Raw genomic sequence first — 26,898 nt, forward strand, 5'->3', positions numbered from 1 at the left:
AGTAGAAATTAATATTTAAGGCTGCAAGCTGGACAAAATGCTTTGCGGTATTTCGTCTGTTTTCACGTTCTGAGTTCAAATTGCGCCGAGGTCAACTTTACCTTTCATAGTCAATAAATTAAGTACCAGTTGCGTACTGAGGTTGATCTAATCAACTGGCTCCCTCCCCAAAAATTTCAGGCCTTGTGCCAAGAATAGAAAAGAATAATGATCGATAAAGCACAATTCAATAATAAATAAACCAAACACAAACAAAGCACAACCACAAATTATTGGTATTTTATTTGATTTATTCAAATTATCCGAATTATTATTATTATTATTATTATTATTATTAATTCTCCTTCAGCATCTTTAATCAGCATCTTTGAACTCATTTCTTTCTTTCATTGACTCCGACAATTCCAGATATTACAAATTATAGTGTGTCTCAACTGATCAATAGGTTCTATTAGATAAAACCTTATAAAAATCGTTTAGATAATTTTTTTTTTTGTTCCAAAGTTAATTTTGAAATGTTCACTGTCTCCTTTTTTTGTATTTATTTGAAAAAAGGAAAAAAAAAAAAAATTCAAACATTTTATACAACCAAAAGGAACGAACAAAACCAACTTTCCAGTCCAACATAAGACAAAAGAATTAAGAATTAAGAATAATATTCCAAAATATAAAGCAGAGAATATATTTAAAACTGTAAAGATTAAAAAAAACTATTACATGTGTATATATATATATAAACATTGTTTTCACACACACACACACACACACACTCATGTGCATGTCTACATGCATAGATTTAAGCACACACACATGTATAAATATATTCATGTGCATCATTCCATGTACATTTATTTATATATATATATATATATATATATATATAAAAACACACAGACGCACACACATATATGTATGTGCTTTAGACATATATATATATATAAACATACTTGTATATATACATATACATAAATACATACATGTGTATAAATATGTACGAGTGCACACACACACCCACACACACACACAACACACAGAGTACGGATTCCATGCAATAAGACCTTATCCGTTCACCCATCCTTTGCTGATGTATCCCTTGTTTCTCTCAGTTTCTGAATGAATTGACTTTGATGTCAGTTTTTGTTGTTTGAAGGGAAAATGGTAAGTGAGAAACTTAGAGAAGAAGCATTGAGAAGCATCAGCTGGGAGTGACTGTGTGTGTGTGCATGTGGGTGCATATATATATATATGTATATTTGCATACATGTATGTATCCACATATATATATATATATATATATATATATATATATAAAAATACATATATGTATATATATATATATAAATATATGTACGTATATATACATACATATATGTATACACATATATATACTTATATATATACACACACATATATGTTTATATATATGTATGTATGTATGTATGTGTATTGTGTATTGTTCGCTTGTTAGTAGGGTGAACCAAAAAGTACTCAGTATGGCAAGAACTAGATATCATTTAATGAATACAGAATTTATACATGAACTACTTCAAGTTTCATGCTTGAATGACGTAGCAATAAGACAGGTGTATAGAGTGTGCCATGCATGACCCAGCAATTGATCAGACTCAAATGACATGGGCACTCCATGAAAAAAAGAAAAATGAGTAAAAGAAATGGTTTTCTTGTGATACTTTTCTTGTTTCTTCTTGCATTTCCTCATGGAGTAAGTAGGTCACCTGAGCCCAAATGGTTGCCAGGTCAGTCATGCATGGAACAGTATATAAGGTTTGTCTTTTTAGTGCATTATCAAAGAATGAAACTTGAAGTAGCTCAAGTATAAATCCTGTGTTCATCAAATCATCTGTGTGTGTGTGTGTGTGTGTGTGTGTATGTAAGTATGTATATATGTATGTATGTGTATATATGTATGTATGTGTATATATGTATGTATATATTATATGCATATGTATATATATGAATGCATATGTACGTATATTTATATGTATGTTTTTAGATATATATAGATAGATTTACATATGTACGCGCATATATATATGTATATATTTATACATGTGTATATATACATATATATATACATGCATATGTAGATACATACATATATATACATGCATACATACATACATATGCATACATATATATATATATATATATACATGCATACATATATATATAAATGCATACATACACACATATATATATATACATGCATACATACATATATATACATGCATACATACATACATACATAATGCATACATACATATATATACACACACACACATATGCATGCCTACATATTACATATACACCTGCATATGCACACATGCAAGTACACATATATTTGCTTAATCTCACAACATCCATGTCTATAACACACACACACACACACACACTGTTTACAAATCAATATTTTCCATTCCATAATGTTGATGATATAGCTGTTGTTCTTATTCTTGTTCTTGACCACACTTCAAGATTTTGGCCATTTTTAGTAATTCCATCGTGATGTTGTGGCCATCATTATCGGTCAAATGATTCTGCATAGAGTGGCTGTAAGGAAGGTATTAAAGATGACCTCAGTGTGACCTTTTTGTCAGTCAGGTCTCAAGATTTCTGGACAGTCAACACATTAAACTCGGTTCCTTCAGAGTTGGACTTTATTGGCTGGAAAACACAGACAACAGACAAGTTACTGTAGAGTTTCATGCAAGACACTTGCTTTCAAACAATGACAAAAAAACAACAACAATGTCAATCGTTGGATTGGCAGGTGAAATAAGAGCACAAAGTAGTGGTGGGCAGCAGAAATCATGTGACTATGCACCATTGTTGAAATAACAGGATTGAAAGAATATTTGCACAGTGTGATCGTCACCAACGTCACCTTCCTGGCACTTGTGCCAGTAGTACGTGAAAAGACATTCGAGCGAGATCGTTGCCAGTGCCACTGGACTGGCTCCTGTGCAGGTGGCATGTAAAATACACCATTTGAGCATGGCCGTTGCAAGTACTGCCTGACTGGCCTTCGTGCCGGTGACACGTAAAAGCACCCACTACACTCTTTGAGTGGTTGGTGTTAGGAAAGACATTCAGCTGTAGAAATTCTGCCCGATCAGATTGGAGCCTGGTGTAGCCATCTGGTTCACCAGTCCTCAGTCAAATCGTCCAACCCATGCTAGCATGGAAAGCAGACGTTAAACGATGATGATGATGACACACATAAACATGTGAATTTAATGCATAGCTAGGTGTTCACCAAGGCTCAGTCCTCAGCCCCCTCCAATTCATTCTTGTCATACAGGCCGTAATAGAGGAATATAAGACTGGAAGTACATGGGAACTACTGTTCTCATGACAGAATCTTTAACAGAACAAGAAAAGAAATTCCAGTTGTGGAAGCAAAACTTGGAGTCAAAGGGCCTTAAGGTTAACTTTGCAAAGACCAAAGTCCCAGTAAGCAAGAAATCAAACAGAACCCTACCCCTTTTTCGAACAGGACCCATAACCCCTGTTCAATATGTAGAAAGGGCGAAGGTAGAAATTCCATTTGGTGTACCAAATGAAAGCTATGGATACACAAGAAGGCAGTGTTTGCATGTGGACGATGTACAGGAACCATAAAGACTACAGATACATGGGAAACTGATTTCCTCAAATGCCTCAGAGGCTTTCTGGTGGATAATAATTACTGCTGACCTAGTTAGGTGACCTAAATTAGCAGTGGAGGAGGATGTTCCAAAAGTGTAATTGCTAGAATAAGAATAGGATGGAGAAAATTCAGAGAAATTTTACTTCTATTGGCAATCAAAGGTCTCTCTCTCTCTCTCTCTCTGAGTAAGAGGAAGATTGTACAATGCATAGACACAAACAGCAATTCTACATAGTAGTGAGACGTTAGCCTTGAATGAAGATGATATGCAAAGACTAGAGAGGAATGAAGCTAGTGCCATCCTTCATTAGATGTGAAATGTCAGTATACAAGTGAGACAGAGTGTGCTAGTCTACGTAGAGAAAAGTTGGGCATAAGAGGAATTAGAAGCAGTGAACATGAGAGAAGACTGTACTGGTTTGGTCATGTGATGTGAATGGATGAGGACAGTTGCATAAAGAAGTGGCAATCTCTTAAAGTGGAAGGAAGTTCTGGAAGCAGGAGACCCAGGAAGACATGGGACAAAGTATTGAAGGCCAATCTCAAAATGCTGAGCCTTACAAAAGGAGATGATAATGGGCTGAGATATCTAATGTTTTGCTATACTGAAGAAGATTTGCCCACCACATCAGAATTGTTATCCGAAAAACCACCTTGGTAATGTTTGTCAATGAGGTTTTTTGTTCCATTAATCTTCTTCCACACCTGCATTTCATATCCTAACAACCATCACTTCCCCTATCCCCTGAAAGCAGAACAGGTATATATTACATCCCCTGGCTTTCTCATAACTACTGCAACCCCTGCTTCCAAATAATTTTAAATCTTATTAATTAATTTTCTGAAGGTCTGGAATTGAAACAGCTGTAAGAGATGTAGTCAATTTTTTTCAGAGCAGCTAACTGGCTTCCGTGCCAGTGGCACGTAAATAGCACCACTTGAGCATGATCGTTACCGGCGTTGCCTTACTGGCACGTGAAAAAAACATTCGAGTGAGATCATTGCCAGTGCCGCCGGACTGGCTCCTGTGCAGGTGGCACGTAAAATACACCATTTGAGCGTGGCCGTTGCCAGTACTGCGTGACTGGCCCTTGTACCGGTGGCACGTAAAAGCACCCACTACACTCTTGGAGTGGTTGGCGTTAGGAAGGGCATCCAGCTGTAGAAACTCTGCCAGATCAGATTGGAGCCTGGTGCAGCCATCTGGTTCACCAGTCCTCAGTCAAATCGTCCAACCCATGCTAGCATGGAAGGCGTACGTTAAACACTGATGATGAATAAACTATTGTCTCTCTATTTTCTTATCTTAGTGATATATATATATATATATATATATATATATATATATATGTATGTATGTCCCCGTGTCTATAAACATCTAATTATCTGTATATGTCTACATGAAAGGGAAAGTGCTTGTGCATACAACATACCTGGTTCGCGTTGATCTTCCATTCATCATCAACAAGGAAGCGATATAAATATTCACCAACATCAAGGTCAAGGTTCAGCATGAAAGCCTCTTCACTGCAATAAAGTTGAGAAAAACAGGAAGTGAATAACAGATATGGGGGGGGGGGCATAGCTTTTAACATATATCGTTTTGTTCCTGTGTAACCCCAGGTCAGACATGACCTGAACAGGCCTGGAAGATTAGAAGCACTGGCATGGTTGTGTGGTTGAGAAACTTGCTTTACAGCCACAAGGTTTCAGGTTCAGTCCTACTGTGTGTCACTTTGGACAAGTGGCTTCTCCTATAGCCCCAGGCTGACCAAGGCCTTATCAGTGGATTTGGTAGACAGAAACTAGAAGAAGGAAGCCTGTTGTGTGTACATATGTGCATGTGTGTGTGTGTGTGTGTGTGTGTGTGTGTGTCTATGAATGTCTTGATGCCAGGGCCGCCTGACTGGCTCCCGTGCTGGTGGCAAGTAAAAAGCACCCACTACACTCTCGGAGTGGTTGGCACTAGGAAGGGCATCCAGCTGTAGAAACATTGCCAGACCTCAGTCAAATTGTCCAACCTATGCCAGCATGGAAAACGGACATTAAAAGACGATGGTGATGATGATATATATATATATATATATATATATATATATATAATTTGAAAACAGGATAAAATCTTGTAAGAATTTATCAAATAGCCAGCCTGAAAAAACCTTGTAAGGGAAAAATTATAATTATTCCCTCAAGATATATTTATTTATATTAAGGGCATTACTACACTAGAATGCCTGATGCTATGAGGGACTATTAAAATCAAAACTACCATAATAAATACATTCATTATTATTATTCATAATAAATACATTTATTATTATTCATTATTATTCATTATTTAATAGTCCCCCATAGCATGAGGCATTCTAATGTAGTAATGCCCTTAATATAAATATATATAAATCGTCATGGCACTTGTGCCAAGCATCGCCTCCCTGGCACTTGCGCCGGATGGCATGTGTAAAGACATTTGAGCGAGATCGTTGCCAGTGCCGCTGAACTGGCTCCTGTGCAGATGGCACATAAAATACACCATTTTGAGCGTGGCCATTGCCAGTACCACCTGACTGGCCTTCGTGCCGGTGGAACGTAAAAGCACCCACTACACTCTCGGAGTGGTTGGCATTAGGAAGAGCATCCAGCTATAGAAACTCTGCCAAATCAGATTGGGGCCTGGCGTAGCCATCTGGTTTCACCAGTCCTCATATGTCCGTATGTACATTTCTGAAAGTGAATGAGTGTGTAGACAAATATGTATAAATCACAACCCCACCCACACACTTTACTTACAAGAAGAATATCAAAAAAACAAAAACCTACATCTTATTTAAAGTTAAATGTTCTTCAAAATTGTTGAAAGATCCAGCCAACAAGACATTTTCTGCTTCTTCATCCCAGCGTATCTCAACAGAACACTTCTCGCCACTGACCTACAATGAAAATAAACATTACACACAAGAAACCCCGCATGGATGCAGATTATGCCAACAGTCTGGCATTTATCAGTGATCTTATGGAAGCTGCCAATATCTTCCTATGGGATCAAGAGAAAGAACATGTCAGTGAAATCGGACAATATATCAATGTTGCTTCAATGGAGTATATGTATTACAAAAATCAACCAGGACGGAACTGAGTGCTTGCACTCTCTCGAGATGGAGAAGAAATGAAATGTACAGAGAAACCCAAATACGTAGCAAATCATATCTCCTAATCAAAGAGTGATATGAAAACTAGGATTTGTAAAGTACGTTTAACGTTTCAGATAAAGAATGGAAATCTAATCTTCCACAAGAAACTAAAAATAGACTTCTTTAGAGCTGCGGTTGAATGAATATTAGTTTACATTATTTACATTTGACAGATATTTGTCTTCATCTTGTTTGTTGTTAACACAATGTTTCGGCTGATATACCCTCCTGCCTTCATCAGGTGTCTTGGGGAAATTTCAAACCTGGGTTCTCATTCCTAAGTTATTTTTCAATGTTGTTATTATTATTAGTATTAGTATTATTATTATTATTATTATTATTCAGGTCACTGCTTGGAATTTTGGGGTTAGTAGCCCATGCTCTTAACCACTACGCCATATGCCCATGTGGTTAAGAGCACAGGCTACTAACCCCAAGATTCCTAGTTCATTTCCAGGCAGTGACTTGAATAATAATAATAATAATAATAGTAATAATAATAACATCGAAAAATACCTTAGGAATGAGAACGCAGGTTTGAAATTTCTCATAATACTAAACTGGAAATAGTCAACACCATTACTGGAAACAACTGATATGTATTAGCACATAACATGTGTGCTTGAAGAGTTGAGCAATAAAAGTGCTTACATACAAAATATACCCTATACAAGAATTCCTTTCCTAAAGGTTTGAGACATTCTACTTTTTTTAAATCTTTAAGAAATTAGAAAGACAAGGAAATACGAAATTATTTCATTATCTTACAGCTGTTTCTGCTACAAGATGAACTGCGCTCATTGTCAAGCATTTGAGTTCTAACATTAAGTTACTAGTATCACTATGCTTAAGTAAAATGATGATAATAATAATAATAATAATAATATTTTATCCTGTTCCTACAATTCTGTTAGAATTATCCTGCATTTGAGAATAAATTATTTCAATATCTGTATCTTTCAATACATCTCAACACTTCTAAAGCAAACTTTGTCAGTTTACTTTCATTGTAGTTTGAATTTAACATCAGCATCTTATAAGCTAGATTTATAAGTTCAAAAATTACAGATTAATTTGCCGGTGGGCAGTGTAGCTTAATGGTAAAGCACTATGACCGGTAATCACAGGGTTGTGAGTTCGAGTCTCATGGCTGGCCGCCAGCACATTTTTCTGCAAAATATGGATATTTTATCCTGTTCCTGCTGTTCTGTTAGCATTTTCTCTGCATTTGAGAATAAGTTATTTCTTTATCTGTATCTTTCAATACATCTCAACACTTCAAAAGCAAACTATGTTTGTTTATTTTCATCATAATTTGGATATATATATATATATATATATGTGTGTGTGTGTGTGTGTGTGTGTGTGTGTAACATATGGTATAATTATAAACAGAGCAAATTTTAGCCATTTCTTTGCAGACTGAAAGAAATGATGAACAACCTTAAGCAATTTTCAAACCTTATTGGGTTCTCATCAGAGGCATCTACATCATTCTCAGTCTCCAGAGAAACAAGTAGCCAAACTGTTTATATACTCAACAAATGCAACACTTACTCTATGAAGGAGTCCCTAATTTGCATACCGAAAGAAAACTTAATTTACTCCCTGTTCTTTACTTCTAATTCACCAATATAAAAGTCATCAGTGTCAAAATTCCAACAACTGCAACCAAAACACATACCTCAGTTGATGGTTCTTCAGTTTCAGGCACTTCTGCTACCTTTTCCTCTTCAGTTGTCTTAGTAACTGCTTCCACTGTGTCTAGTTCTTCATTAACCTTACTTTCATCGCCTCCAACTATTCCTCCTTCTTCGTGGCATTCTGATTCGCCAGTCACTTCTGAATCTGTAGCATTGCTCGGCTCAAGCTCTGGTTCTGGCTCCGAAACAGGAATGGGAGCTGATTCTGGAACTGTTTCTATGAGAGTAGCTGTCACAGGTTCTGGGAGTTTTTCCAGAGGTGGTTCTGGAAATGAATCTTGTTCTGGGATTGGGTCTGGGAGTGATTCTGGTTCCGGAAGTGATTCTGGCTCTGGGAGTGATTCTGGTTCCGGAAGTGATTCTGGCTCTGGGAGTGATTCTGGCTCTGGGAGTGATTCTGGTTCAGGGATGGGTTCTGGGAGTGATGCTGGCTCTGGGACAGATTCTGTTTCAGGAACAGATTCTGGTTTCGGGATAGATTCCTGTGCTGGAGCTGGAGTTGGTTCTGGAACTAATTCTTGCACTGGTTCTGGGACAGGTTCTGGAACTATCTCTGGTACAGATTCTACAACCACTTCAGACACTGCTGCTGCTGCTGCTGCTGGTGTCGATTCTGTCACAGTTTCTACAGCAGCAACGACCTCGTCTATCTTTTCAGATGCTTTCTCCACCTCTTTACTCTCAGTTTCACACTTGACCGATTCCTTAACCTGTGCTGCCACAGCATCCACTTCATTCATAATTGTTTCTGTAAAAGAAGATGGTTCGGCGCTACCATTTTCCGATGCTTGTGACTCAGAAACAGCTGATTCTTGTGCTTTCTGGGAATCTTCTGTAGGTTTGGTACTTTCTTTGGCTTCTTCTGCCACTTCGTTTGTTGTGACATCTTCGACAGTTTTCTCTGTGGCATTTTGCGGAGTTTCCTGAAAAATCAAAGACAGCAACGCAATCAACAGAAAAGCAGCAACAACAACAACAACATCATAAATTATTACAAAAAAAAAATGTAAAAGAAAATCCAAACACAACATCTTCCATTTTGCCAAAGATTTTGGATCAAGACGAATCAGGACAATTGTTGCTTCTGCAAAAGTAGGACGATGAGGTTAGAAAGCATGATTCCCACCGACGCGGTTTCAAGTTCAGCCCCACTACAGGTCACGTGGGACAAGTGTTTCTGCTATAGCCCCAGACTAACCAAAACCTTGTGAATGGATCTGATAGATGGAACTGAGGGTTGCCTGTTGTATCATCATCACTATCACCATCATCATCATCGATTAACGTCTGTTTTCCATGCTGGCATGGGTTGGATGGTTTGACTGGAGACTGGCAAGCCAGGAGGCTGCACCAGGCTCCAATCTGATCTGGCAAAGTTTCTACGGTTGGATGCCCTTCCTAATGCCAACCACTCTGAAAGTGTAGTGGGTGCTTTTTACATGCCACCAGCATGGGGGCCAGTCAGATGGCACTAGCTTCGACCATGCTCAAATGGTGATTTTTAGGTGCCACCAGCGCAGGAGACAGTCAGACGGCACTAGCATCGACCATGCTCGAATGGTGCTTTTTATGCACCACTGACATTGGCCATGCTCGAATGGTGCTTTTTACATGCCGTTGACATTGGCCACAACAATGATTTCACTTGACTCAACAGGTCTTTTCAAGCACAGCATTTTGCCCGACGAATGAAGGGTACTCTTAAACGGGATGGTTGGTACATTTATGCATCTGTGTATGTGTATGTATTTATGACTGTGATGGCACCTGTGCCCAGCGTCGCCTTCCTGTCATTTGTGCCGGTGGCACGTGTAAAGACATTCGAGTGAGAATGGATACAGGGTTTACCTTGATGTGAGTCTATGCAATGTACCTGCCTAATGTATGTATAATGTGAATATATAAAGAACATACCTTGTCCTCTACTGTTTCTGCGACTCCTTCATTTTCCTTGGCGCTGTCTTTCCGCTTTGCTTTGCTAGTTTTTCCTCCCATCCTCACTGAAAATAAGAAAGGAGACAACTATTGAAAGCAACCATTCCATCTGAACATTAAGGTCAATCAGTCAACCAGAAGGCCAAATGATGACACAAATGACCTTTGTGGTCATCTGGCCAGTTAGAAATAATAACAACATTTCCATTAATTCACACCTTGCTGTCCTAAACAAAATGACATCTATGCCTACATGATATAATGAAGTTGTAGAAAAAATGATGGGAAGGCAATGGTAGGAAATCTATTGATGACAGGTCTGTTTTGTTGGGTTAAGAATATTGCTTCACAACTCTTTGGTTTCATGTTCAGTCTCACAGTGTGGCACCTGGGGCAAGTGTCTTCTACTATAGCCCCAAGCCAACCAAAACCTTGCGAGAAGATTTGGTAGATGGAAACTGAGAGAAGCCTATAAAATATGTGTGTATGAGCAAGTTTGTATTTCTTCATCCACCCATGTTTATTCCCTAATGTAAACAATACTATTGCTAGCAGTGTTATTTGTTTGCAGTCTGCCATGAAAGTACATCCAGGCTTCTTCGCATCTCTTGACATGTTGTGCAAACTTTGTAAACAAAAGGCTCGTTCAGACTGTTTGTTGTTCCATAGATTGAGAGATTATTACCTCCCTTGAAAACAAGTAAGGGTTGATGACAGCAAGTGCATCTGCCCCAACAAACTCTTATTTGACTCAAGCAAGCATTTTCAGATCACAATGCTCTTTGTATATAAGATTGACTTTTACGGTATTTTAGGGTTCACAAAAGAAGGGTTATAGATAATAAAGTTTGTCAAACACCATAAGTTGGGCAGAGATTGAATTTAGTGTTGGTCTTATTGGAAATATTTAAATTGGGAATTTTGGGAATGTTAACATTGAAGAGACTACTTATTAGGGGTTTTGAGTCTGTTTCTAGCACAGCCATTTGTATTTAGACAATTACAAATGCTTAAATGTAAGTGCATGATGTTAACTATACATCCAGATCAATGTATAAGAATGAAGGATTTTTCCATAAGCATATGTGTTTATAATGAGATATAGATGTGTATACAATGTATAAAGACACACACACACTAATATTGAACAGTGAGAATGAGTGCTCAACACTGCATTGGTAGATAAATATTCTTCAACTGTGGGTTAACAAGGCTACCAATGGTTTCATGTAGAGATAAATCTCTCAACAATTAGCAAACCTGCCACTTTATATATATACAGATAGATAGATACAAATACACACACACACACACACACAAACATGCATATCCACAGACATATACACGTCTCTCTCTCTCTCTCTCTCTCCGTAACACACCTAGTCGTGTTAACAAAGGGATGTGGGTTCAAGTCCCATGGTGTGCGGGAAAGCCCATTTTTTTTCTCTCGAGGGTTTATATGACCCTTTATTAGACTATTTTCCTTAGTTATTTGCACGATGATCGCTACAAGCTTTGAGCTTATAAAAAAATACCATTATTATTATTAACATGATTGTAAAACTCAACAGCACTTAACAAAACCAATCACACCAAAAGCATATATATATATATATATATATATATATATATACATATATATATACATATATATATACATATATCATCATCATCATCATCATCGTTTAACGTCCGCTTTCCATGCTAGCATGGGTTGGACGATTTGACTGAGGACTGGTGAAACCGGATGGCAACACCAGGCTCCAGTCTGATTTGGCAGAGTTTCTACAGCTGGATGCCCTTCCTAACGCCAACCACTCAGAGAGTGTAGTGGGTGCTTTTACGTGTCACCCGCACGAAAACGGCCACGCTCGAAATGGTGTCTTTTATGTGCCACCCGCACAAGCCAGTCCAGGGGCACTGGCAACGATCTCGCTCGAAAATCCTACAGGAGCCAGTCAGGCGGTACTGGCAACGGCCACGCTCAAAATGGTGCATCTCATGTGCCACCCGCACAAGAACCAGTCCAGGGGCACTGGCAACGATCTTACTTGGCTTGCCGGGTCTTCTCACGCACAGCCCATTTCCAAAGGTCTCGGTCCGTAGTCATCGCCTCGGTGAGGCCCAATGTACGAAGGTCTTGCCTCACCACCTCAGCCCAGGTCTTCCTGGGCCTACCTCTTCCACGGGTTCCCTCAACTGTTAGGGTGTGGCACTTTTTCACGCAGCTATCCTCCTCCATTCTCACCACATGTCCATACCAGCGCAATCGTCTCTCTTGCACGCCACAACTGATGCTTCTAATGTTCAGCTTTTCTCTCAAGATACTTACACTCTGACGGGTATTCACATTGACATTACACATCCAACGGAGCATACTGGCTTCATTCCTTGCGAGCTTACGTATGTCCTCAGCAGTTACAGCCCATGTTTCACTGCCATGTAGCATGGTTGTTCGTACGCATGCGTCATACAGTCTGCCTTTTACTCTGAGTGAGAGTCCCTTTGTCGCCAGCAGGGGTAAGAGCTCTCTAAACTTTGCCCAGGCTATTCTTATTCTAGCAGCTACACTTTCAGCGCACCCACCCCCACTACTAACTTGGTCGCCCAGATAGCGGAAGCTATCGACTACCTCTAGTTTTTCACCCTGGAATGAGATAGAAGTTGTTTCCTGTTTGTTTGCAGTCTTTATTGCACCTGAACATCTGCCACAAACAAAAACTAACTTGCTAATATACATATATATATAGATAGATAGATAGATAGGTAGATAGATAGGTAGATAGATAGATAGATAGATAGATAGATAGATAGATAGATAGATAGATAGATAGATAGATATAAAATACACGTCTGCGGATGTATATACGAATATACATTACTATACAAATGCATGCCCAAGCTTCCCCACCCGCAGAGCTACACACATCCTCAAAAAGCAGAAAACATATACTTTATTTACACACACACACACACACACACACACACACACACACACACACACACACGCGCGCGAGTGTGGTCATTGCCAGTGCCGCCAGACTGGCTCCCGTGCAAGTAGCACGTAAAAAAGCACCTTTTGAGCGTGGTTGTTGCCAGTACCACCTGACTGGCCCTCATGTGTCGGTGGCACGTAAAAGCACCCACTACATTCTCGGAATGGTTGGCATTAGGAAGGGCATCCAGCTGTAGAAACTCGGCCAGATCAGATTGGAGCCTGGTGCAGCCTTCTGGCTAACCAGTCCTCAGTCACAGTCAAACTGTCCAACCCATGCCAGCATGGAAAGTGGACGTTAAACGATGACGACAACGATGATGATGATGATGATGATGATGAATTAAAATCGGATGAGAACAAACATACATACTTGCATACAAGATTGTTATTATTGTGGATCAATATCATGTTTGTTATTTGGTGACATTTTAAAGTAAGCCATCACAGAAATTGCCTGCTCTGAATATGATATCATTAAGACATTATAATAATGGCGTGATATCATAAAAAGTTTGTTAGCATCATGGTTCAATGTCATAAACGTTTATGATTTCAATCTTAACCAAAATCAATATGGTACAGTCTGATGGTTGACACCAAAGAATCAAATAAAACAAATATTAATGACAAAAGATGGAGTGTAACACCTGGCACCAACATATTTAAGATGGTGGAAATACCATCCTGTGGAAGGTGTCCATATGGTGATGATGGTGGTGGTGGTGGTGATGGTGGCAGTGATGGTGGTGGGGGAATAATCTGTGTGTGTGTGTGTGTGTGTGTGAGAGTGTAAACGAGTTTAATGCAGAATAGACAGTGGTATACATTCACTAACACATACACAAACATACACACACACACATGTCATCACAAACAGGCTGTGAGCCAGCAACAGAACTCCTAGGTAGCTGTTCACTCAACCAGAAATGGTAACCAAGTCTCCCTCAAAACACACCCTACTCCCTTATAAAAAGAAAGACACATTGGAAAATGTAGCCCTAGATCTGTGCCTTCCTCTCAGCTACTCCCACTCACTCCTACCACATCATGTGGAATGGCTGTGTATCTCCACTACAACAAGACACCTGTGTTTGGCCCTCTATCATACTTTAACTTCCTGACTTCAGTCACAAAGCCATCTCCCCATCTCAAATACTCTCCCTACACACACACTGACCGACGGGGACTTTTTCCCCTGTTCTTTTTCTGTCTTGTAAGTTACACAACAACTTGACTAGTGTCAGTGCAATGAGAAAAGCACCCAATCCACCCTGTAAACTCATAACTGACATTATGAAGGACATCCAGCTGTAGAAAGCATATTATATTAAAGCTGACAATGGAGCTCAACACAACCCTGAGGCTTGCTGGATCCAGTCGAACTGTCCAACCCATGCCAGCATGGAAGAAGGACATCAAATGATGATGATGATGATGATGAATTCAATTTATAACACAGACCAAAGTAAATGGATAAAAGGGCCAATATACATTATAATAAGTTTATTAATAAGAACGAAAGGAAAGGATATGAGGTGTTAGCAAAGGTTGTGTGCAGAGAATGTGTGGGATAACATCATCCTTTCAATATTGTTTCTTATCAACAAAATCCCCTTGGACAAACATTGAAAAAAAAGCAAAATGTTCTGTTTTATTTGGTGTGTATAGACAAAGTGAAGGGGAAATAGGTCAAACCTTTTAGTATCGGTAAGGTACAGCTGTGTGGTTAAGTTTACTTTCTAACAACATGATTTTGCACTTTGAACAAGTGTCGTCTGTTATAGTTCTGGGCCAGCCAAAGAGGCAGGTGTGTGCGTGGGTGTGTGTGTGCAAATGAATGAATGAATGAATGAATGAAAGTTACAGTGAGAGTAATAGCCAAATTAATTAGAAACGGAATTAGGCTGGAGGAGATGCAGTTTGGTTCTGTGCTTGGGAGAAGAACTACTGATGCTATTTTCTTAGACAATTGCAGAAGTGTTTAGCTAAAAGTAAACCATTCTAGTTGGCATTCGTTAACCTGGAGAAAGCTTTCATCAGAGACCCTTGTTTTGTGATATGGTAGTCCCTGAGGAAACTAGGGTAACTAGATGGCAAGTGAAAGCTATACACACCATATACAAGGATGCAGTCAGTGAGATATGGGTTAACCATGAACTCAGTGATAAATCCGAAGTACAGACAGGAGTACACCAGGGTTTGGTTCTCAGTTCCCTGCTACCCACCATTGTCCTCTCGGTCATTACAGAGGAATTTAGAACAGGTTTCCCCTGGGAATTACTATATGCTGATGACCTCACTCTCAAAGTGGAATCTGTAACAGAACTAAAATAGAAATCCCAGGTGTGGAAGCAAAACCTGGAGTCAAAGGGTCTTAACATTAACTTAGCAAAGAGCATAGTTCTGGTAAGCAAGAACTATGAATGTGGCAAGCAGGCAGGCACGCCAGGCGAAATGCTTAGCGGTATTTTGTCTGCCGCTATGTTCTGAGTTCAAATTCTGCCAAGGTCGACTTTGCCTTTCGTCCTTTCGGGGTCGATAAATTAAGTACCAGTTATGCACTGGGGTCGATGTAATCGACTTAATCCCTTTGTCTGTCCTTGTTTGTCCCCTCTATGTTTAGCCCCTTGTGGGCAATAAAGAAATAAGAAACAGAAGGGGACTCTACCAATCTTAGGTAAATGGCTCTGCTCAATATATAGGAAAGGTGTAGGCAGGAATTCCATACAGTATACTCTGCAAGTTATAGACACACAAGAGGTGTAGCAGAATCACAGGAAGGCTAACAAAGAAAATAGTGGTGATATGTGAAAGATGCACAGGAGCAATGAGCACTAAGGGCACATGGGGAAATAGATTTCTTGAATGCCCCTCAGGTTCCTTGGGTGAGGTAGATAGTTTCTGTTACCTGGGTGACCAAATTAGCAGTGGTAGATGTTCTGAAAGTATAGTTGCTAAAATAACAATAGGATGGAGAACATTCAAAGAGTTATTACCTCTGTTGGCAACCAAAGTCTCTCTCTCTCTCTGATTGTATGATGGCAGATTGTATGATGCTTGTGTATAAACCACAATGCTATATGGCAGTGTGACATGGGCCTTTGACTGCAGATGATATACAAAAACTAGAGAGGAATGAAACTAGTATGTTCTGATGGATGTGCAATGCCAGTGTCATCATCTTCATCATCATCGTTTAATGTCCGCTTTCCATGCTAGCAGGGGTTGGATGATTTGACTGAGGACTGGCAAGCCAGAAGGCTACACCAGGCTCCAATCTGATCTGGCAGAGTTTCTACAGCTGGATGCCCTTCCTAACACCAACCACTCCGAGTGTGCAGGTACAAAGTGCTGACATACTGAGAAAGAAATCATGAATAAAAGGAATCAGGTGTAAAGTGCAAGAGAGAAGGGTGCACTGGTTTGGTCATGGGATACATATGGACAAGGACAGCTGCATGAAGAAGTATTGCTCACGCTACAACCCCCATCTCCTGTTTATCGCTCCCTACATTCACCTCTATCGCTCCCTACATTCACCTCTACCCCCCCCCCCCCCATATCTAACCATCTGTTGTTACTATCCCCTCCTGATCCACTACTCACATAACATCCTTTGCTTTCTGAAGGTTTTGCTCTGTGAACCCATTGCTGTCATCTCACCTTTCTTTCCTCCTGGATACTTTCATCCATTCGTATGAAGGACAGCCATGTTTATTTCCCATAGCAAAACATCTCTGTCAATCCCTGGCATAATATCTCCTCTCCACCTTCTCAAATACTCTTCTGCTTAGTCAAAGGGCTTCCCCCACTTCCCCTTCCCTTTTCTTGTCCTTGGCAAGTTATGTGGCAGCCCTACTAGTCCCAATAGCAAAATAAAAAGTACCCAGTATGCACTGTAAAGTGGTTGGCATTAGGAAGGGTATCCAGCCATAGAAACCATACAAAGTAGATAGGGAGCACAATGAAGTCTGGTAGGATTTGCCAATCATCCAACCCATGCCAGCATGAAAAATGCACAATAAATGATGATGATGGTGATGGTGGTGGTGGTGATGATACTCTTTTACTTGTTTCAGTCATTTTGACTGTGGCCATGCTGGAGCACCGCCTTTTAGTCAAGCAAATCGACCCCAGGACTTATTCTTTGTAAGCCTAGTACTTATTCTACTGTTCTCTTTTGCCGAACCGCTAAGTTACGGGGACGTAAACACACCACCATCAGTTGTCAAGCAATGTTGGGTGGACAAACACAGACACACAAACATATAAACACACACACACACATATATATATATATATATATATATATGACGGGCTTCTTTCAGTTTCCGTCTACCAAATCCACTCACAAGACTTTGGTCGGCCCGAGGCTATAGTAGAAGACACTTGCCCAAGGTGCCACGCAGTGGGACTGAACCCGGAACTATGTGGTTGGTAAGCAAGCTACTTACCACACAGCTACTCCTGGTGATGATGATGGTGGTGATGATAATGGTGGTGGTGGTAGTGTGCGTGTCTATGTGTGTGTCTCCTCATCTTGACATCCCATGAGATGTCAAGTAGTACATGAGTGTCACTCTCATACAAGCAGTGTCAGGTTTTACCAAAATTCTGTGAAATCATGGCAACAGTTGACCTTGGCCTGATTTGAACTCAGAACATAAAGAGCCACAACTCAGGTTTTGATGGAACTCCTGGAATCTTGCATGAGTAGCGTGCTTGCTACCTGCCGCCAACAAGTACGATGCTATTTATTCTCTTCAACTATTTAATACTTTCGTGATGATTGTGGCTGTTTATCATTATTATTATTATTATTATTATTATTATCATTATAGAGAACACAGATTTCGTGGTAAGATGGATTGATGTCTATTTTTAGGATACAAGGGATGCAGCCATGGGTGTGTTGGAAGTAGCTTGCTTACCAACCACATGGTTCTGGGTTCAGTCCCACTGTATGGCGCCTTGGGCCAGTGTCTTCTACTATAGCCTCGGGCCGACCAAAGCCTTGTGAGTAGATTTGGTAGATGGAAACTGAAAGAAGCCCGTCGTATATATGTGTGTGTATATATATATATATATATATATATATATATATATATATATATATATGTATGTGTTTGTGTGTCTATATTTGTCCCCCCAACTTCGCTTGACAACCGATGGTGGTGTGTTTACGTCCCCGTAACTTAGCGGTTCGGCAAAAGAGACCGATAGAATAAGTACTAGGCTTACAAAGAATAAGTCCTGGGGTCGATTTGTTTGACTAAAGGTGGTGCTCCAGCATGACCACAGTCAAATGACTGAAACAAATAAAAGAATAGCAGTCTGTCCTATTGCTTATATTATTATTATTATTATTATTATTATTATTGTTATCATTATTAATTTTTAATCAGCAGAAAACTTACAAAAGTAACTCAAAGGCTGAGAGTTTTGTACCTGGTACGTGTGTGTCTTTGTGTGTGTGTGTGTGTGTGCGTGTGCGTGCATACTAATACTTTCAACTGGAAGAACATCTGACCACAGAAAATGCCTCGACTACTCTGTCAGACTTATGCAAACATGGAAAACTAGACATTAAAACAATGATGATGATGATGATGGTGGTGGTGGTGGTGGTATTGATGATGATATATAAATGTATGTCAATGTGTTCAGCTCAATTTATGTTCTCACAAGTCCAAAAATAACCAATGTTGTCTGGGTTGTTCACCCCTGCCGCCACCATTTTACGTCCCATAACTTAGCGGTTTGACAACTAGAGATTGATTACATAACAAACAAACTCAAAGAAGCACTAAGGGCAATACTACTATTGACTAAACCCTTGGCGGTAGTGCCCCAGCATGGGCACAACCAAATGACAGAAACCAGTAAAGAGGGTGAAATGATTAAAGAAACTGTTCCGAGCCAAAAGAAATTAATAAGCACGGTTGTGTGGTAAGAAGTTTGCTTCTCAACCACATGGCTCCAGGTTCAGTACCACCGTATGGCACTTGGGGCAACCAAAACCTTGCAAGATGGAAACTGAAAGAAGCCCATTGTATGTGTGTGTGTGTGTGCACGTGTATGTGTGTGTGTGTGTTTGAGTATGTGTTTGTCCCCACCATCGTTTGACAACTGGTGTTGGTTTGTTTACATCCCTATGACTTAACTGTTCATCAAAAGACACCGATAGAATAAGTGCTAAGCTTAAAACAAAAAAAAAAGCACTGGGGTCAAGGTGGTGCCCCAGCATGGCCACAGTTCAATGACTGAAATAAAAGATAACCAGATAAGCAACTACTACTACTACTACTACTACTACTACTACTACTACTACAAGAAAGCAAACCAACCTGATGACAGACATCGATCCCAGGACGAATGAAGGCAGCTGAACATGGCATAAAATTTTAGTTTTCTGGGATGAAAAGATGGGTGTGAAGAGTACAGCAATGGTTTGAAACGGTAGTGGTGTTAAAGACAAACAGAGGTGTTAATCCAGTGATCGGGGAGTTCAATCTGAGCTGTAGCATATGTTATAATCCTGCAAATATTTTTGGTGTATTTGGATAGAGCCAATGGTCCCCGTTTTTGTTTTTGTTTTTTTTTTATGTGGTAGGTCATGTGATGAACACAGGTACTTGCATATAAGGGTGCAGAGAAGAATAGGGTACTTGGCAACAGAGAGGAAGAGGAGTATTGAAGACAGGTATGTTGGAAATATGTTGCTGTTATCAAGTAAATTAATGAAATTCTTTCCAGTTTTGAGACAAGGGCCTGTTTGGTAACACAAAAAAATCCCTGAAATTTTATCTCTTCGTTTAGGTTGCAGTTGCTGCACATAGGCGTCAGTCTGGTGTTTGTTTGGTTGTGCAGGCACAGATGCGTATGTCACTGCACCGAAAGGCAGAAAAGATCTCGGCCCAAAACGTCCGACCGGTTGATTGAAGTGTGATGTCAGGTATTAAATTAGTTCGTGTTTAACGATGATGATGATGACACAATAACAAGAGAGGGGGGAAGGAAGAGAGAGAGAGAGAGAGAGAGAGTGTGTATATGTAAGGAGGAGGGAGGGAGAGAGAAATGCAAAGAAGGTGTAAGACATGTGACCTCTGTGATGTCAAATGGTGGAGGAATGTGTTTGCAAGGGAATTTGTGGGACACACTTCAGAGAGAAGGGAAGGTGGGGAGGACCGTGTGAAAATGTAGTAAAAAAAACACCTGCAGGAACGAAATAAGCCGGTTGGCAACAAACTGTGTTCCATCAGAGACGTATAAAGACAACTGAGGCAACAGTGACACACAGACACACAGACAGACAGGCAGACAAAACAGTTTAAATTCTATTTTTGTTGTTTCTCTATGCTGTTGTTGGTAATTTAATAACTGTCAACATTTTTCTCATTATTTAGAATTTCATCATCATCATCATCATCGTTTTAATGTTCACTTTTCCTTGCTTGCATAAATCAGATGGAGTTTACTGAGGCAGATTTTCTTCAACCGGATGCCCTTCCTGTCACCAACCCTCACCTGTTTCCAAGCAAGGTCACCACGACTGAAACCATTTCCCCCCAGAAGACAGGAAATGAACAACACCACTTGTATGACGGTGATGTTTGTTTACAACCATCACATGATGTCATGACAAGGTTACACACACACACACAGCCGGCTTCTTTTACATTCTTATTTCTTTACTGCCCACAAGGGGCTAAACAGAGGGGACAAACAAGGACAGACAAACGGATTAAGTCAATTATATCGACCCCAGTGCATAACTGGTACTTATTTAATTGACCCTGAAAGGATGAAAGGCAAAGTCGACCTCGGCAGAATTTGAACTCAGAACGTAGCGGCAGACAAAATACCGCTAAGCATTTCACCCGCGTGCTAACGTTTCTGCCAGCTCGCCGCCTTCTTTTACTTTCTGTTCACCAAATCCATCCACAAGGCCCAGGGCTATAGCAGAAGCCACTTGCCCAAGGTGCTGCACAGTGGACCCAGAACCACACGGTTGGGAACCAAGCTCCTCTTGACCATAAAGCCACTTTTTAACAACATCTGAAGAGACTTGTCAACAAACCATTGCTTGCTACCTGAAGTTCAGAATTTTCTGTCCCATTATTGCTAATCCTTACTACCTGGTTAAATATATACCTCAATCCTTTGGCATTTAAATTGGCCATATCTACCCCCAAATTTTCTATCCGTTTTATGCTCAGACCAGCCAGATCCAGTCTCTGACACCTACTCTACAATGTCATTCTAAAAATAAACAGTTATGTTATAGAAATCTCAGAACTACAAGACAACGCATGATAAATTCAAAACAATGTGAATAAATGAATTTAACTTTTGATAGCAAAATCTAAATTCTAAAGAGTTAACTGTTTTGATTGCCAACCAATCTAACGCCAGTCCTACCTCTGTGTGGCAAACCAACCTGTTTTAAAGCATTCATTTCTGAATTAAACTTTCACATCGCAATTTCATATTGAAACTTCTTCATTTTGTCCCCATAAATCATCTTAATTTGAAGGGATTTTTTATAAAATAATTACCCTTTTTATGTTAACGATCTTACTAAATCCATTCAAATTCTTAATTATTTTCAAAAATAATTGAAATATATTAGGATAGTCCAATTCATCAAAAATAGGGCCTCAAAATGGCTAAGGGTCTAATTTAGGGGCCTAATGTCTGGTTAGTCACATTCTTTTTCATGCTTTTGATGGTGTTGATGATGGTGGGGAAAAAGTTGGCAAGGAGGATAATGGCTACAGTAATGATTGTAGTGGTAATGGTGAAGATGATGATGATGATGATGATGATGATTGAAATAATGACAGTATTGGTGATGATGAACCTTAATGAATATCAACAAACTCACTGCTATTTATTATCAACAGTGGGAACCATTATAAATCCCGACAGATCTGAACGACCCCCAGATCCAAAAAGAAATGTTCCTGTTGGGTAAAAATCTTTCAGTTTCCAAAACAATAAAAAACCCCTACATTCCATCCCTTGAACAAAATCAGTTTTAGGGGTTTAATCACAAACTATGATTAATTCATGCAGCCCTCAAGCATCCTTCCAGCAGCCCCTGATAGTATTCTTTCTATAAAGGTAATAAATTTTTCTTTGACTTCTGTTTTATTTATTTATTTTTTGCAGGGGTGCTGCCTCCTAAACCAGGTTTTGGATCTGGCCTGGATATTAAAAAAGGTTGAGAACCACTGCTCTAGAATGTAGCTGTGTGGTTGAGAAGTTTGCTTCTCAGCCACATGGTTCTAGGTTCAATCCTAGTGTGTGACACCATGGGAAAATGTTTCCTACTATAGCCTTGGGCTGGTCCAAGCCTTTTGAGTGGATTTGTTGGAGGTGAAAACTGAAAGGAGCCCATTGTGCGTGTGTGTGTGTGTGTGTGTGTGTGTGTGTGTGTGTGTGTGTACAAGTTTTTTTCATTCTCTCTCTGTTTATTTTCTCTTATTCCTTTCTGTTGAAGAGCATAGGCTCAAAACGTAAAAGACCTTTCCATTTTCCCGAGCGTCAAACTAATACACTGGCTTGTTGTTCATAAACCTGTCTTCATCTTTTATTTTTCTATAAATTTCAACTACACACACACACATATATATAGTGACAATACTTTCATGTAATGATCATAGGATACATTAATTCAAAAATTTTTAAACTGTCATGTTTCATATATTTACATATATTTTTAATACAATACTATTTTAGACATATATATCTTCGTGAGGAATTTTTTTGGTATCGAATTTCATGCTATTATTTCAAAATACAGAATATATAATCGCTCGTATTAATGTCTAAATACTATATCGCATTAATATTTTTGACATTTTGTACAAAGTGCACTCATAAATTCAGTGTATAATATTCTAACAGAATACATTTAATTAATCATACATACATACATATATATATATATATATATATATATATATATATATGTGTATGTATATATATATATATAAAGTGTGCTCATCTGAAACCATGCGTGTTGAATTGAAGTTGTTGCAGCATAAAAGACACATGTTAGCCATTCCAAAATACAAACACACTTTTAACTTCACTTAAATATTTATTGCTTGTAATGCAGAATCGAAATTTAAGGTAAGAGCTGACAGAATCATTAGCAGAATTTCGCTTGTCTTTATGTTCTGAGTTCAAATCCCGCTGACACCAACTTTGCCTTTCATCCTTTTAGGTACAATAAATACCAGCTGGGTATTGGGGGATCAGTGAGATTGACTTAACCCCTCCCCTCAAAATTGCTGGTTTGTGCTAACCTTTGAAACCAATATCATATTAAAATTTTTGTCACTTGAAACTGTAGCCTGGCCACTGATAACTGCCAAAAACAATTTTATGTAGTGATATACTCTGTCATCATCGTCGTCATCACTGTTGGTCAACGTCCACTTTCCCATGCTAGCATGGGTCAGATAGAATTTGCTGAGGCAGGGGTTTCTTTGGCTGGATACCTTTCCTGCTGCCAACCTTCAATCGTTTCCAAGCAACATAATATTTCCCCTGTGGAAAACTGGAGACCTACAACATTACTTGTAGGATGTAGATACTCATTTATAGTCATCATGAGAAAACTAAGACAAGGATGCACAAAACTAACTTACAATCTGTCAGTTATGATGATGAGTGCTCCAGCTGGAACAGTCTGCTCATGAAACTAAACCCTTTTCATACTGACCCAGCTGAAACCACCCCTGGCTCTGTAGTACAAATGTCTTGTTTTCATAAGTTTTGAATTAAAATCTTCCATCAAACCTTAGTCACAATTTATGTTCCTAACACTAGCTTAATGACAACTAAGTTATTTTACTAAATTCTTTGTTATATTTAAAGTAATTGAAAGAAACACAGAGCACCTTAACAGAAATATGGTGACAAAAGGGTTAACATGTGTAGTTTAGAGGTTAGGGCATTTTACTATTGATCAGAAGGTCATGAGTTTGATACCTCATGGCACATTGAGTCCTTGAGCAAGACACTTTATTTCACGTTGCTCCAGTTCACTCAGCTAGCAAAACTGAGTTGTACCTGTATTTCAAAGGGCCAATGTTGTCACATTCGGTGTCACGCTGGATCTCCCTGAGAACTACATTAAGGATAAGTCTGTTTTGTAGGGTACACATAAACACACACACACACTCATATACACGACAGGCTTCTTTCACTTTCCATCTACCAAATCTGCTCACTAGGCTTTGGTCAACCCACCATTATCATAGAAGACACTTAGAAAGATGCTGCACAGTGAGATTGAACCCAAGACCACATGGTTGTGAAGCAATCCTCTAATACTGTTGCTGACAAACTAAAAATTCACAATAATCACTTCACAATGTCATAATCGGATTTTCATAATGATTTTCATTTAAATATGAACACATTTTAATAAGGGTAAGCTCAGGATGGGTTGGCATTAAAAGGAGCTTCCTGTTTCCTCTTACTCATAAAGTCTTAATCCCAGGGTTTGGCTCTTCAGCGCCAATTCAGAAGCTATACAAAAATTAACTCCACATTTAAAAACCTCTTCTTTTAACAAAGCAATCAAATGTCTCTGTCTTATCATTAGAAGATACCACCTTGTTTCCATACCAACGTGGATATATATATATATGTGGATATATATATACATACATGTGTGTGTGTGTGTGTCCTGCAGCCCCCATTTAATCTGGTCATACACACCCTAAAAGTAGGGAAAAGGTAGACATACTTAAACAATAGCCTCTGGCTGGGTGGCTGTAAGAAGATGAGATTTAGTAAAGACTAATCCTTCTGGATTCGTACATTATGGCTCACCTAAACAGATGTAATTACTAGACAGACTGAATTCAACGAATGGTAGTGGTGAGAGGAGAGCTTTCTTGGGGGTGGGGCAACCTATCCCATAACTAACATCACGTGCGCGTACACACACACACACACATACATACACGTAGACTGGAAAGAAAGATTGAAGAGTGTACAGCTTAAATAACTTGAGATTAAAAATGGGAGGAGCAACATCTTAATGTTTCATCAGACACACAGACATTGCTGTATCTATGTATGTATGTATATATATGTATATATATGTGTATATATGTATATATATATATATATATATATATGTATATATATGTATATATATATATATATATATGTATATATATGTATATATATGTATATATATATATATATCATCATCATCATCATCGTTTAACGTCCGCTTTCCATGCTAGCATGGGTTGGACGATTTGACTGAGGACTGGTGAAACCGGATGGCAACACCAGGCTCCAGTCTGATTTGGCAGAGTTTCTACAGCTGGATGCCCTTCCTAACGCCAACCACTCAGAGAGTGTAGTGGGTGCTTTTACGTGTCACCCGCACGAAAACGGCCACGCTCGAAATGGTGTCTTTTATGTGCCACCCGCACAAGCCAGTCCAGGGGCACTGGCAACGATCTCGCTCGAAAATCCTACAGGAGCCAGTCAGGCGGTACTGGCAACGGCCACGCTCAAAATGGTGCATCTCATGTGCCACCCGCACAAGAACCAGTCCAGGGGCACTGGCAACGATCTTACTTGGCTTGCCGGGTCTTCTCACGCACAGCCCATTTCCAAAGGTCTCGGTCCGTAGTCATCGCCTCGGTGAGGCCCAATGTACGAAGGTCTTGCCTCACCACCTCAGCCCAGGTCTTCCTGGGCCTACCTCTTCCACGGGTTCCCTCAACTGTTAGGGTGTGGCACTTTTTCACGCAGCTATCCTCCTCCATTCTCACCACATGTCCATACCAGCGCAATCGTCTCTCTTGCACGCCACAACTGATGCTTCTAATGTTCAGCTTTTCTCTCAAGATACTTACACTCTGACGGGTATTCACATTGACATTACACATCCAACGGAGCATACTGGCTTCATTCCTTGCGAGCTTACGTATGTCCTCAGCAGTTACAGCCCATGTTTCACTGCCATGTAGCATGGTTGTTCGTACGCATGCGTCATACAGTCTGCCTTTTACTCTGAGTGAGAGTCCCTTTGTCGCCAGCAGGGGTAAGAGCTCTCTAAACTTTGCCCAGGCTATTCTTATTCTAGCAGCTACACTTTCAGCGCACCCACCCCCACTACTAACTTGGTCGCCCAGATAGCGGAAGCTATCGACTACCTCTAGTTTTTCACCCTGGAATGAGATAGAAGTTGTTTCCTGTTTGTTTGCAGTCTTTATTGCACCTGAACATCTGCCACAAACAAAAACTAACTTGCTAGTTAACCTGCCTTTGATGTTGCTGCACCTCTTATGTGTCCATAGCTTGCACCGGGTACATCTTATAGAGTTACTACCTACTCCTTTTCTACATACTGAGCAG

General features: G+C 39.6%; 1 protein-coding gene across 4 annotated transcripts in view; it reads right to left on the minus strand.

Moving 5' to 3' along the window:
• Nucleotides 1-269: 269 nt before the first annotated feature.
• The window catches only part of LOC106869904 (uncharacterized), a 110,668-nt gene continuing 84,039 nt past the window's right edge, over nucleotides 270-26,898 (minus strand). Inside the window, exons 1-6 of one of the 4 annotated variants that reach the window (XM_014915831.3) lie at nucleotides 19,845-20,462; nucleotides 10,479-10,564; nucleotides 8,546-9,487; nucleotides 6,491-6,600; nucleotides 5,104-5,197; nucleotides 2,402-2,685 (exon numbers count right to left, since the gene is read on the minus strand). In XM_014915831.3, coding sequence (XP_014771317.1) covers nucleotides 2,626-2,685; nucleotides 5,104-5,197; nucleotides 6,491-6,600; nucleotides 8,546-9,487; nucleotides 10,479-10,564; nucleotides 19,845-19,890 — 1,338 coding nt within the window. In that variant the 5' untranslated portion in view covers nucleotides 19,891-20,462 and the 3' untranslated portion in view covers nucleotides 2,402-2,625. Of the gene's footprint in view, nucleotides 2,686-5,103; nucleotides 5,198-6,490; nucleotides 6,601-8,545; nucleotides 9,488-10,478; nucleotides 10,565-19,844; nucleotides 20,463-26,898 lie in introns of those variants that run through there. The other 3 variants (XM_014915834.3, XM_014915835.3, XM_014915832.3) reach the window with 3 other exon arrangements.

The sequence above is a fragment of the Octopus bimaculoides genome, chromosome 1 (assembly GCF_046866305.1).
Source record: "Octopus bimaculoides isolate indiv1 chromosome 1, ASM4686630v1, whole genome shotgun sequence".
Classification (NCBI taxonomy): domain Eukaryota; kingdom Metazoa; phylum Mollusca; class Cephalopoda; order Octopoda; family Octopodidae; genus Octopus; species Octopus bimaculoides.